A 14,412-nucleotide genomic window follows, 5' to 3' on the forward strand; every position below is an offset into this window, starting at 1 on the left:
GCACTTCTTTTGGAATTTACCAGCTCTAGAGAGTCAGGGGGCGGACGCTAGCTAAACAAGTTTTTGTGGAGCTCTAAGAGGTCTCTAGTTGCAAGTTGACGGAGTTCTTATCTTTAGTGGTACGGGCTGGCTCTGCAGTTTGACCGGCTGCATTCTGCTCCCTTGCTCTTCCTAGCATAGATAGTCTTAGGAGTTCGTGGCATCAAAACGGGGCACCACATAACTTAGCTTCACTGCCAGTTGTTTTTGGGGTACACCATTCAAGCACAGGACCTGCCAAAAGGTCAGTTGGCTGATCGGCTGTGGTACGGGTTACACAAACTCTGAATAAATATTGAACACTGAGCAGTCATCAAAAGTGCGTTTGCCTTGCGCGGGAGTGTTTAGCAGCCACGTCTTTACAGGATGTTGCAAGACCTGGGTGACTAAGGAAGCGGAACGACGATTACGACGATACCGCATCACGCAAGGGTTGGTAGGTCGACTTAGGCCTTTTGATGGTCTTGTTAACGAATTGCTTCTTATCCACGATTATGGGCGGTAGAAGAGGTGAAAGGAGTACTTTCTACGATTCTAAATCGTATAATATCTGTAAAAATTTCCACTGTTGTGGATGATATGGCAAGACGGGAAAGTAAGAGGTACAATACAAGGCAATAGGGCAGTGCCAACTGAAGACATGAATGCTGTTGGCATAATATCACGGTGCTCATTGAACGCGGATTGATTTAGAGGCCACAACCAGAACTTCGTCATGTCTAGAATCGTGGTACTAATTTATACTACTATTACCTAATATTTTGTTACGTCTTGGTTGTTTAACGTGAGTATCTGTTAAGTTGAAGATAAGAAAATAAAAAAAACTGTTAAGTTGACTTAACACCACCGTCTTCTTAAGGATCATATTTTGTGACGACAGTGAAAGCCTTGCTGAAAGAAGCAAAGCGGTACCAGTGTATACTGAATTCGTGATTCAGTTTATTCATATTGGTGGATACAAGGCCTACCTAAATCTCCACCAAATTAAGGAGTACGAATCGCGACATCACCTTTGGTGTCTGAAGGTCTTTGTTCGCTTGAACGTAACCACAACCTCCATCAAGGGAGAGGGTCATCTCGGTCCCAATGGCACCAGCATATCCCCGGTAAGGTTCGTGACCTAATGCCTACTGCATCACGGTCAGTAAACCATAATAAGTACAACGCATCTTGGTGACAATGCGTGGAGGTTCTCCTCGGTCACTTAGTTTTGGTCTGAACGATAGGGTTGGTGCCCCGTCTTCCCCGCTGCCGCCACGCCGCACCACTCCTGAGTTGTACAGCGCAACTCCACGCTTTAGTCCAGAAGGAGCTCTGCCCGCGAAATGGACACAACTACAGACACAACGAAACTCGCGAAGTGGCTGGTGGAGAGTATATGATTCCAGAGACCCATTCCAGTTCTCATAGTACCAGACAATCTCCGGCGAGGCTTTATGGGAAGAGCCACTTCAGCTGAGTACGTGGGCATGGTACTCCTCAACAGACAGTGGAACTTAAGCTTATCTACTGGCGGAGCGAAAGTATTAGTAGAGTAGGACCTGAATGCACAAAAGTGAGGGATAGATAACAGCGCAGTAATAAGATACTACGGAGTAGGCTAAGCGATGACATCTCGACTTCTTTGCTACGGGTTCGAATCTAAGTACGTTATGAATTTTTGTTTTTGCTGTAGACCTATCACTTGAGCAGTATTAAATGCGATAATAATGAAACTGAATTGTGTGGATGACCCATACTTCACAAAGGAGTGACTGTAGATGCTCTTCATGCCTTCGTCTCGGAGGACGAGAAGAGCTTCAATGGACCATAACACAGACGAAGTACGTTGGCATATCTCTACGGACGTGTTGATCAGAAGGAGGAGGTCATAACCGTCGCTATGGGAAAATAACAAATCAATAGAAATGTCAAATGTAAGCCAACCTTCGCTACCTATGCAGCGCACTACAAAATGAAGACTTCGGTATCTGCATTTTGCGACTTTCCTTGCCCGCTTTTTTGAACAAACGTTGAATGGAAGATTTCTTTAGCTATCTTTTATTTTATAGTTTATGTGACTACACTCTATTTCAAGAGAAAGATTTTTACATCTCTCTTCACATGTTTGGAGAGTTCATCTTTAACTTCTGTCTTACCTCTCTATTACGCCCAATCTTTGTATGAAATTGTATTGTGTGATAAGTTCATTGGACTATAGCCTAGACTTTGATTAAGTTCTCTGTCCCTTAATTATCCTTGGTATCCCCAAAGGCCAATTTTATATATATTCTGATAATACACACTCTCCAAAAGTTGCATCGAAGATTGTGATATTCCTATATCAGCCAAAAGTTGTTTGTCTGAAAAGCTGAAGTACAAAGTTTCTGGTGCTGCGAAGTCTCGAAATTAACTCATGTATACACATTAAGCTCGTATAATCTTTAATCGGAAAAGTTTGTCTTGGTTTACTTTTTTGTCCTTCCATCGAATTTTGCAAATCCGACTGGAATTTTACTCCATTAGCCTTAATCGAAGGAGAACAAAATGGTTTTCCTGTATTGTATAATCTCAGTTAAAATGTCCCTTTCAAATATGTCTCTGTTCAGTTCAACGTCTTAGAAAAAAATCCCCCACCAAAGTTCTTCTTCGTCCCTCCTCTCAGGGATATTTCTAGCTTCCATTATCAGCCAAACGGTAGTCGATTATATTCTCTATTTGCCTTGGCAAGGAGACGAAAAAAAGAGGAAATCCTTTGAAAAGTCTGTTATGAATTAATTAAAGAGGAAAGTGAAATTGAAACGTGATTAAGAGCAGATTGAGGAAAAAGGGTTCTATAAAGGACGTGGATAGCAAAAGGTAGATGTATCCTTACGAAACACTTGAGAATTTTAATTTTCGCGCGGGGGGTGGTTTTCAAACGGTGTTGTCTTAAGATTGCGTGACAATGATTTCGATTAGCAGCTTGAATTTTAAAGAGGGAGGCTTGATTCGATTGGGGTTGACGGTGTCGGGGTGTTGACTTTGTTCTGTTGGGAATTAAGTCGTATTAGAATGAATTAATGAAATGTGTAAACTTTAAGTTGAGCCGGTAGAATTTTGAGTGGAAGTGAAGGGTTTAGTTTAATTTGACAAATTGACTTTTTAAGGTATTACACGGTGGCAAACATTGTTGTTGGTTGAGTTTTCTTACAGTTGCAACTGGAAAATGTACATAGATACTGCTCCGCCCTTCGGTCATAAAGAAAATAATTTGAAATGAAAATTTCGAAAACTAGAGAAGCAAAAAATAGCAAGATTTTAATGACTAATTCTTTCGAATATATCTCTTCGACAACGGTACCGAAGGTCTTCAGAATGCTTGCTTTCTCCAACTTAAGTGAGAGTTCCAGCATTACAGGGTGGATATTTTAAGGTTAAGTGAGGTTAGATGGCGGGACTCTGGATGAGTACCCCACTCCCTTTTGTGGCACTGTACTATTGTACTTCGGAAAGCCTGACGGCAACTGCAAGACGAAACCTCATCACTTTGGAATCGGTTTCGAAAAGGATCTCCAATGCGAGATTCCGGTCCAGAATGAAGAATGCAGTAATTCAACGCAATCCAGGATAGGCTTCCTGAAGGTGACATTGCGATCATAATGGGTGATTTGATTGCGAAGGTGCGCTCTAATAACATCTCTCTCGGACATGTACATGTGTGCAAACACCGTTTTAGGGACTGTTATTGCAATGATGGTAGGTAATGGTAGGTTTGCGCTTAGCTGCAACCTCCATCGCCTTGTCATTGGCGGCACACTATTCGAGAAGGCTTGGTTTTTATATCAGCTTCGAGCGAGATCATGGTCGATTGCCACAGAATCCTAACATGGTTCACTTATGGGATTTGACTGCCGTTCGGCAATGGAAAAACTTTCTTCTTTTACTTTCTGACAGGACTACAGACATATTGAGCAACTGGCCAAAGAATATTGATGAGTACTGGGTCGCCGTCAAAAGTGTTCTTCTCTCCGGTGCAAGTAAAGTTTCTAATCACGCCCCGAAAGTCCGCCGGATTGCCAGGACTTGGAAGCAGATCGAGGAGTGTAAGGAACGGAACTTGTTGCCACTACGGCCGGAGGCGAAAGTAGCACTTGAACTGAGACACTGCTGCAAATCGCACAAAGTATTTTACAGACTGAGTTGTGCTGAAAAGAAATTAGCAATTGCGCTAGTCATGGTGGCTGAAGCTGCCGCTTAAGAGGTGGAGGGATCATTTTACCACCGCTTTTAAATGTGTAACATCTAGTGAATTTCTACCTTCTGTAGATGAAATGGCTAGTTGCAGCGAGTATGTATCTTGAATCTCGAAATCATGTCAGCCATCAATGCCGCTGGGTTTGACGCTCTCTTTGGTTGTTTCTGCATTCTTCCATTCATCCAAAAATTTTAGAATTCAGAGATTTTTCTCAGAGTGTGAAAAAAAGGGGGTGATCGTCAAGATTCCGTTGTGAGTGCGTCAATCAGTCCAGAACCTTCACCCAGTGGCACTGGATTTGGAAAAAGAGAAACTGAGAAACAATTTGAGGATAAATACAAACAAAATCAAAGTTCTCAGTTTGACCGGTCAAAGCATTACAGAACATCGAGGGTGTCAATAAATTTCTTTATATTTGTTGCGTTGTTTCTGCCGCCTGTAGCACCGAGCTTAAAGTCACTCTACATATTGTTTTGTTTGAAATTTGGACTACGAATACCTTAGCACCAACATCGAATGCAGCTTACTTCCCGTCAATATTCTTTCTATGCCAATATATGGAGCAACGCGTGGAAGGTGACCACCCCTATTACATAAAGGCTCCAAGCCTTCGTTTAAACCTGTCTCCTGTTTCTTATCGGGTACACTCATCATCAATGGCGCAACAACCGGTATCCGGTCTAGGCCTGCTTTAATAAGGAACTCCAGACATCCCGGTTTTGTGCCGAGGTCCACCAATTCGATATCCCTAAAAGCTGTCTGGCGTCCTGACCTACGCCATCGCCCCACTCAGACATGGTCTGCCTCGTCTTCTTTTTCTACCATAGATATTGCCCTTATAGACTTTCCTGGCTGGATCGTGTTCACCCATTCAGTGACCCGCCTACCGTAACTTATTGAGCCGGACTTTAAAAAGCACGACAACTCTAATGCTGTTCATGCAAGGGAATTCTCTATCCACAAGTATTGTCGACATTTAGAGCAGTTTCACTTGTCAGTGCAACTGATGTCGAGGAAGCACTAAAACGAATGAACAGGACCTGACGATATCGTATCTGACCTCAGGAAAATGAAGAGCTGAATTCTTCCATCGAGTTATTCAGGAAGGTAGAACATGTTCTGATTGGCAAGAAAGTATCACAGTTCCAATATGGAGAAAAAAGATAGTCCAGCAGGATGTTCAAATTACCGTCCGATCCGGTCGCTATAGCAGGAAGATTTTTGAACGCATCCTTGACAACCGTATTCGCGAAACCGTTGAAATAACCGTGAATCAAGCCGGATTTGTCAAGAGCTGGGAAACTACTGACGAAATACACGCTGCCCAGTTACTCATGGAAAAACACTATGAAAAGCATCGGCCTCTTTACATTACATTTCTGGATCTGCCAGCAAATGTTTGACCGTGTACTACACGAACTCATCTGGTATGCTCAATTGCTCTACCACGATCCACGATGGCCGGTGTATCAAAACCGTTTTGTGTCACTGCTAGTGTTCATCAAGGAAGCGCCCTCTCACCACTTCTCTTTGTTCTTGTTATGGTCGTCCAGCGTCCTACACACTCCTTTATGCAGATGATGTTTTCCTAGCATCAAATAGCAAAAATGATCTCGAGCAACTCGTCCAAAAAGGGAATGATCGCCTCATGCAACACGGCTCAGATTGAATTTGAATAAAACTGAATTTTTGATGACCGATCTCCATGAAACGGGCACAATCATTGTCAGCGGTAGTGACCTGACCAGAACTGAGCAATTTAAATATTTGCTACCAGTCAATGGAAAACGGCTTTAAGAAATTGCTTCACGTATTAACGCAACCTGGATGAAGTGCCGTTCCACAACTGGTGTGCTTTGTGATCAACTTATCAATGATCATCTCCAATTTAAAATTTGCCCCGAAATCGTCTACCTTGTCGCCCTCTATGGTTCTGAGTGTTCGTTGACTATAAAAGACAATGAACGGCATCTTGCGGTAATGGAGACTAAGATGTTGCGTTGCACTAGTGGCATAACACGTTGTGATCACATCCGAAATGGAAAAACTGTGAGAGAGGCGTCTTCGATGATATGGTTACGTTATTCGCGCTAACAAGAATTAATTTGCCAAGATTGGTGTGAATATCGAACTCGAATGGTAAGCGACCATAAGGCCGGCCGAAACAACAATGGCTTCATACGGTGGATGGGTATTTGAAAGCCTCGCGATCGCATCCAGATCAGGGCTTTTAATAGAACCATATGGCAAAGCCGATCACGGCAAGCCTATCGAACTTGTGAACGGGACGAAGGCTCAAAAAAAGAAAAAGAAGAAATTGGGCGATCAGTGGGTCTTCCCAGAAAGATATGATGCCGGACAGAGAGCCAAAGCGCATATTGGCCAACATGTATATTATGAACAGCCTACGAATCTTGGGAGAATTACGTAAGGGTCAGACCCCAGAATCCAACACAGGAGTCTGGTATTTATATTATAAAGTCATCTTCCAATAATTAGTATTTATTGTTCTATTTCTTGGCTAAGACTAATCATCATCATCAACGGCGCAATAACCGGTATCCGATCTAGGCCTGTCTCAGTAAGGAACTCCAAACACCCCGGTTTGGCGCCGAGGTCTACCAATTCGATATCCCTAAAAGCGGAATCGTCCAACCTCATGTAGAAGACAAAAAATTCTTCGGAGGATTCTTCTCTTGAACGCGGCCAAGAGCTTGCAATTTTTCTCGATAAGAATCCAGGTTTATGAGGAATACATAAGGACTGGCAAGATCATAGTCTTGTACAGTACTAGCTTTGACCCTATGGTTAGGCGTTTCGAGCGAAACAGACTTTGTAAGCTGAAATAGGCTCTGTTGGCAACCAACAACCGTGCACGGATTTCATCGTCATAGCTGTTATTGGCCCAAGAAAGGAGAAGTTATCAACGGTCTCAAAGTTGTAGTCTCTTATCTCTTATTATTTTCGTTTGACCGGTGTGATTTGATTTTGGTGGTTCTTTGTTCTTTGAGAACTTGCGCCCCCTGGATGAAGGTAGACTGTACATCTCGGGTTGTTCTTCTCATAATGTCACTATCATTAACCTAGGCCAGTAGTTGTGTGGACTTGAAGAGAATGGTGCCCTTGCATTGACACCTGTTTCGCGAATCACTTTCTCTACGCTTTTATCTGGCCTCGCACATTGGTCAGGGTCAGCGTAGTCAGTCTTATCAATTTCGTCGGAATACCGAATTATCTCGTGGCAGTATACAGTTTTACCCTGGCTATGCTGTTACAGGCGGCTTTAAAGTCGATGGAAAGATGGTGCAACTGATGCCCATATTTCAACAGTTTTTCCGTTGCTTGCCACTGAGAGAAAATCTGATCTGTTCCTGATTTGGAATGAAACCTCTTTGGTATGGGCCAATGATGTTCCGGGCGTAGGGGGCACCGACCGGAAAATATCTTATAGACAGTATTCAGCAACGTGATACCTCCATAATTGCTGCACTGTGTGATATCTCTCTTTTTATGTTTGAGACAGATAACTGGCAGACGTTGCCAGTCGTCAGGCATTGATTCGCTGTCCCACACCTTGAGCATAAGTTGATGAATCGCTTGTTGAAGTTGGTCGCCTCCATATTTAACTAATTCGGCTCTGATTCCGTTCACTGTTGGTTTCTAAGCCGATGGATGGCAAGGACTGCTTCTTCCATGTTTGGTGGTTTTAGCATTTATCCGTCTTCAGTCGGTGGGACCTCCAACTTGTAGATATTTTGGCTGTTGAGCAGTTCATCAAAATACTCAATCCATCGCTCCAATATGCCCATTCTGTCGGAAATCAGATTTCCCTCGTTGGCTCGGCAGGATAAGTATCGAGATGTGTAAGGCTTCATCCTGCTGACTTGTTGGTGAAACTTCCACGCCTGGTGCGGTTGCTTCCTGTACTTTTCGAGTTCACAGACCTGTTGGTTCTTCCAGGCTTTCTTTTTCCGTTTGTGAAGTCATTTCTCCGCTCGCCGGAGTTCGTGATAAGTCTCCGCGCGTGCCTGCATCTTTTGAGAATGCAACAATACTCGGTATGCAGCATTCTTCCGTTCCATTGTTAGCTTACATTCATCGTCAAACCAGCCGTTCCGACTCTTTTTGCGGCTGGGGCCAAGTATGTATGTGGCTGTATTTATGATAACGTCCTTCAGGTGATTGTGGAGATCATTTGTTGATGCTTCATCTCCAGGATCTCTGTTGACTGCGGTTATTCCGGCATCCATTTCCTCCCTTTTAGGTGTTGTGGAGGGCTGTGTTGTGGATGGCTTCAATGTTAACTCTCACCTGATTGTTATTGGGGATTTTGGGTAGTGTTGTTATTCGAGCTCGGAGCACCATGCCAACGAGATAGTGATTCCAGTCTATATTGGCCCCTATATGTTCTGATATTCATCAAGGCTGAGAGGTGGCGGCGTTCGATCAACACCTGGTCAATTTAGTTGAAAGTCAATTTAGTCTAGAAAGGCGCACGTGTGTTTGTGGACCGCTTTCCGTGCAAACCAGGTACTTCCAACAACCATTTCGTGTGACACTGCTAATTGAATAATCCGCAGTCCGTTAGCATTTGTATTTTGATGTAAGCTATGGGAGCCGGCGTATCGCCTGAATATGGGCTCCGTCCCTACTTGGCAGTTAAAAGCCCCAAGTATGATTTTGATATCATATCTGGGACAGGCTTCGAGTATTCGTTCTACTGCCTCTTAGAAGGTATCCTTCTCCGACTCTGCAGTCTTCTCTGTGGGGGAGCGAGCGTTAATGAGGCTTATATTTCTAAATTTGCCTCGCAAGCGTAGAGTGCATAGCCGTTCGCTTATGTTTTCAAAGCCGATAGCAGCAGTTTTCATTTTTTGGCTGACTAAGAAACTCCGAGCACATGGTTCACTGGATGGCCGCTATAATATATGGTGTAGTGACTCTTCTCCAGGATACCGGTCCCTGTCTCCTGTAACGCTGTAACATCAGACCTATATTGGAACAGGGTATTGGCTAGCTGCTTCGTAGTTTCATCTCTGTACAGGGAGCGCACGTTCCATGAGAAAATGGGCAAGTTGTTATTCCTTTGTCGTTACCGGTTTCGTCGTTGTGTTATCTTTCCAGTTCGGGACTCTTGTTGTGGCTTCGTAACAAATTGTTTTCCGTGTAGGGTTGTCAGCCCTACCCAACCCCCAACCTGGAGGACCAGTTGGTACAATTTGTCCCGTTTTTAGGCGCGGGAGACTCGCATTCATCCTTCCCAGCGGTCACCACGTAGAGATGGAGATAGGGTTTGGTAGTAGAGCTGTTGGTGTTGGTTGAGCAGCGGTTCCTAGGTTTTATGCTCCATCGTGGGTACCAATCCACGTTTCGCCTTGTGACTTATACTACGATTTGACCACAGCTTTGACATGCTGTAGGTTAATTTGACTAACTGTTATGTTTGTGGATATACATAAGTGTAGTTTAATATGAAAGCCGCCGTTAACTAAAAAGTATGCTGCGTTCAGTCTGAATGACACCGACGAAAGTTCATTTTTCTTGCAACGCCATGTCCTTATTACTAAAAGACTTCGCCTTTTTTCGCTGTGCCTTCCGTTGTCGTCAGTTGGGAGCCTTCCGTGGTTCACAGTGTCCGTTCATGGATCAGTTTCTACATACCGGAATTAGGTTAGTTGCGTCCACATCACCAGCTTCCCTTTCTTTCGCTTTTCCGTGGTAGAGGCGGAGGAGAAAGTTCTAACTGGCAAGCCTGTAATCCCTCCTCTTTTGCGGCTGCAGTTTCTTTTTGCCGTTTTTCCTTTGTTTTTTGGAAGAGTTAGGCAACAGTGTCACCGATAGGTTGGCCGTAGGTAGGTTTCCAGTTCCTCTCATTAAGGGAGTTTTTGTACTATCCTTTCTGGGTGACCGCGCTGTAGATACCGGGTCTAGGTTTTCCGCTGAAGTGGAGAGCCTGTCTTCTACTGATTTCTCCGTGGGGGAACATAAATCTGATGAGGCCTCCAAAATCCGTGCCTCGGCCACAACCTGAATTCTCAAAGCCGCGATTCGAAGTCTGTGACTTATTTATTTATTTATTTAATGAGGACAATATACAGAAAGCAAATTCCTTATTAAATATTGTCCTCAGAGGGAGGAGCAAGTGAATGGCTTATTTTACGCTTAAAACTAGAGAAGGAAATAGAATCAAAGGACCCAAGCTGTAGGGCATTTTAGGAGCGGCAAATCTTCGGGATCGGAGAGTGAAAGTAAATCTCGAGCTCCGCGAAGGATATATCAAAAATTTCCGCACTACGTGTGTTATGAGACGAGGCGATACGGGAAGTAATATCCCAGTTGGCGGAGCAGTCGATCAGACAATTGCAGAGTTTGAAAAGAGTACACATATCAAGGAAGATACGGCGTTGCTGTAGGGAGGGGAGATTGAGGGTGCGGAGTCGTGAAATCAACCCGTGGAAGGTTCTTTTTGTAAAAGAGGGCCCGGGTGAATTTGCGTTGTACAAGTTCAAGAGCGTGGCAGTCACGGATGTGGTAGGAGGATCAGACTACACAGAAATATTCAAGGATGTTTCTGACAAGGGAATTGAAGAGTGTTAAGGAGGGCTGAATTGAGGTAAAGTCGGAGGAGGAACGTAGGATAAGACCAGACGTTTTGGAAGCTCTATTGATGATGTCAACGAAGTGGGAATTGAAACGAAGTTTATCGTCGAATATTACACCCAGGTCTTTGAAGGAGGTCAGCAGTGAAAGGGGTTGTCCACTGAGAGAATAGGAAAAGGATGTTGGGGAGGGTTTAAGTACGGACTAAATTATCAAGGTTGGACTGTAAGAGAGCACAGTCCAACGGAGATGAAACAGAGGCAAACAATTTAAGGTCGTCTGCGTAAAGCAAATACGGACAGGTGAGGATGGAGGTGGGGTCATTGATAGAAAACAGGAAGAGTAGGGGCCAAATATAGAGCCTTGGGGAACACCAAAGGAAGGAGAGAAGGAACCAGATGAGCGACCATGAAAAGAAACTTTGCGGGAACGGTATGAGACATAGGAGGAAAGCCAGGAGATGACTGAGGGAGGGAAGTCTAGTAATGAAAGTTTAAAAAGGAGAATGTTATGGTAAACGTTATCAGAGGCTTTGGAGAAATCGGTATAAATAGCATGTACCTTCTGTCGTGAATTCAAGCCTTTAGCAACAAAGTTGGTAAAGACCAGAAGATTTGAAGCCGTTGACCTATGTTTCGCGAAACCATGTTGCTCTTTGGCAATGAGGTGACCGAAGTGCGCGGTCAACCAGTCGTTGACGTATCTTTCCAGGATATTGGAACAAGAGGGGAGAAGAGAAATGGGGCGGTAGTTGACAGCAAGCGAAGGGTCTCCCTTCTTGAGGATAAGAATGATAAGGGCCTCTTTCCAGAGACGGGGAAGGTAGCATTCATCTAGACGTTTGATGTAGACTATACTCAGGGGGAGGAAAATGTGTTTTCTACAGTTAAGGAATAAGAGATTAGGAAGCCCATCGGGGCCAGGTCCGATATTGGGGCCGAGATTACCAATGAGAAACTCAACCAAGGAAGGCATAAGGAGAGGAATGGCTAGAGATTCGGAGGAGTCTGTAGATATGAAAGGTGTAGAGGGTGGAGGGCTCGAGGGAGAAAACACTGAAGAGAAGTAGGGGCAGAGAAGGTCGCAGGATTGTTGTGGGGAGTTGGCAGTGGAGTCAGCGAAGCTGATAGAAAAAGGGAGAGATTGAGTTGGATTACGAGAATTGCGAGGGTGAGACCAAAAGGATTTTAAGTTACCGCGGGCAAGGGCGGCTTCGACGCTCGATAGGTACCTTTTACGCGCTTTTCTAAACATTGACTTCAAGTAGAGCGTATAGTCTTAAAGTGAGCAAGGTCAGCGTCATTCTTAGAAGCCCGAAACTTCTTCCGCAGTATATGTTTCAAGCTTCTTATCACTTGGAGAGTTTCAATCCTTTGTTTCCATTTTCATGTGTTCGTGGAGACCCTTAGGGTAGTAATAAATTACCTCAATACTCCCCCACTTCGACAAGGTGTAGTTCGAGGGAGAGCGTGATGCTAGGTGTTACTTTGAGTTGATTACAAAGGACCCAGGATCGAGACAAACGGGAAGGAAATGTAGCGAATTTAACAGCATTGATGGATGTTTTCTCGGCTAGTTACAAATTTTTGCCACATTTTTGTTTATAAAAATAAATAAATAAAAAGAATCGTTCTTTAGTTGATTGAAATACGTACGCTTTCAAAGTATTTTCATGGATTGGAGCTCCAAGTAGTTTAATACGAATTGACCACGTTTCATTTCTATTTTTAGATATCTACATCGAAATGTAATTTACTCCAATTCCATTGTTTAGTATTCATAACTTGTTATTCTGAATTAGTAGCTTATTCGATAAGGGTATGGTTACGACAACAAGGAGGCGATATGTCGGGCATTACTTACGTCCTACAGGGTCCTTGTCATCAATGTAGATGAGAGTTGATTTATCCTTTTCTCCGTTCTCCATATCCACGTCGTTATCCACCAATATGAATGGCAACACTTCAACTCACTCAGATTATTATATTTCAATTACGACTTTAGAAACTTTCCGCACTTTCCTCTCTTTTTCCTTCAACTTTATTTCTATTTACTTTGAATCACAATCACTCGCGGCAAGAACTTAATCGAATTTACACCGAATTCCGATCGAACCACTTTTCACACGGCATCCTAATTCTAATTCTATCATTGACTAGATTGAGTTAGATTCTGAGAATTAAAGAAATCAAATAAACAATTATTTGATTAGCCGAAAGCAATGACAATGCGGACTCATTTCAACGCCACCGAATCATCGCCTAATCGAAAGCATTTTTCCGCGTGCGAGTGGTGAATTAACGAAACGACCTTCAGAACAATTTGAAATCTACTAACACTTCGGGGTGGTTGGGTGCAATTATCGGGGCAGCTCGATTTCTATATGTACACATGATGTAAAAGCGTTGGATTGTTATCAGTTTTCAACGGCTGATAACAGACAAAAAGAGTTTTATTTATCTCAGTTATCTCAGTTGAGCTTTTTCGGGAAAGTGCGCGAGAAGAGTGGGAAAGATATTTTCAGTTGAGAATTCCTTAAGATGTGGTAATCGGGAAGGCTTTTTTTTGCACTGTAAACTGTGAATTTAATGAGTCGTTGCGGTTTCGACACGCACTTATAATGAGTAAATAACCCAGGCCTGAATTTATCCAACAAAAGATTTTATATTTATGTGCCAGGAAATTGATAAAGTTATTTAATAGGCTTACGACTAACTGGCATTTTGAACAGCAGGTTCTTTTAATTATCATTAATTACATAATAATAAATAAACACTCTGGACCCGCAATCTTCAATTGAATAGACGCCAACTGCATAGTCAATCTTATGCAAATGACAGAAAATGGTTGCATACCCATCTTATCTACCGAAGATTGCCATCTTTATTGAAGCTATAAGTTTAGGCAGAGTATGTATGATTTGAGAACGGTTCAATGGCTTTACACTGTATGAGCGAAGGTGTTAGTATCATCTTATTGGAATACTTCGTTTCAAGACTACTTTGTTTGGGTCTCAGTATGTAGCTTTGTAACTGGTATCTGTCTTTTAATATTACGTCGTACTGCCTTATCTTAAAAGATTATTTGACTGCGACTGTGAGTCTGAAAGTTAATTTTTAACTATGACAAAACTTTCAATGCTTCTTTTGATATTCTGGCGGTTGAAAGGGAGTGAATATGGATGACTCAAGATATCAAGCAGGGGAATGTGCGAATGCCATAGATTGGCATTAAGAGGAAGTAATAAGGAGAAACCAGATAATACTATATCTACTCGCTCAGTAAGGCCACGTAATTAGAAATGTATCTTTTATCAAAATGTTGGGGGTTGAATGTATTTTTTTTTTTGCCACTAAAGTTTTTTAACCTATGCAATCCTGTTGGTTTCTATTTGAAGCCTCGATTTCTAGCTTCTCCAAAGTCCTGTGACGGCTGGGCAAAGGATGAAGAGGGCGGAATATAGATGGCTCAAATCTTTGGAACCCGTCCATGGCATTCCCGAAGGCAGCTCTCCCAACCAATTTTTTATTTAGTGTGCCACGCTTGATTCTAGCTAC

The 14,412-nt window shown here is 43.0% G+C and overlaps 1 protein-coding gene across 2 annotated transcripts in view; it reads right to left on the bottom strand.

Annotated features, from left to right (window-relative positions):
* The window catches only part of LOC119655348 (myosin light chain kinase, smooth muscle), a 134,451-nt gene that overhangs the window by 104,194 nt on the left and 15,845 nt on the right, over positions 1 to 14,412 (bottom strand). Inside the window, exon 2 of one of the 2 annotated variants that reach the window (XM_038061200.1) lies at positions 12,719 to 13,027. In XM_038061200.1, coding sequence (XP_037917128.1) covers positions 12,719 to 12,782 — 64 coding nt within the window. In that variant the 5' untranslated portion in view covers positions 12,783 to 13,027. Of the gene's footprint in view, positions 1 to 12,718; positions 13,333 to 14,412 lie in introns of those variants that run through there. The other variant, XM_038061201.1, reaches the window with a different exon arrangement.

This window comes from Hermetia illucens, chromosome 4 (genome assembly GCF_905115235.1).
Source record: "Hermetia illucens chromosome 4, iHerIll2.2.curated.20191125, whole genome shotgun sequence".
Taxonomy (NCBI): domain Eukaryota; kingdom Metazoa; phylum Arthropoda; class Insecta; order Diptera; family Stratiomyidae; genus Hermetia; species Hermetia illucens.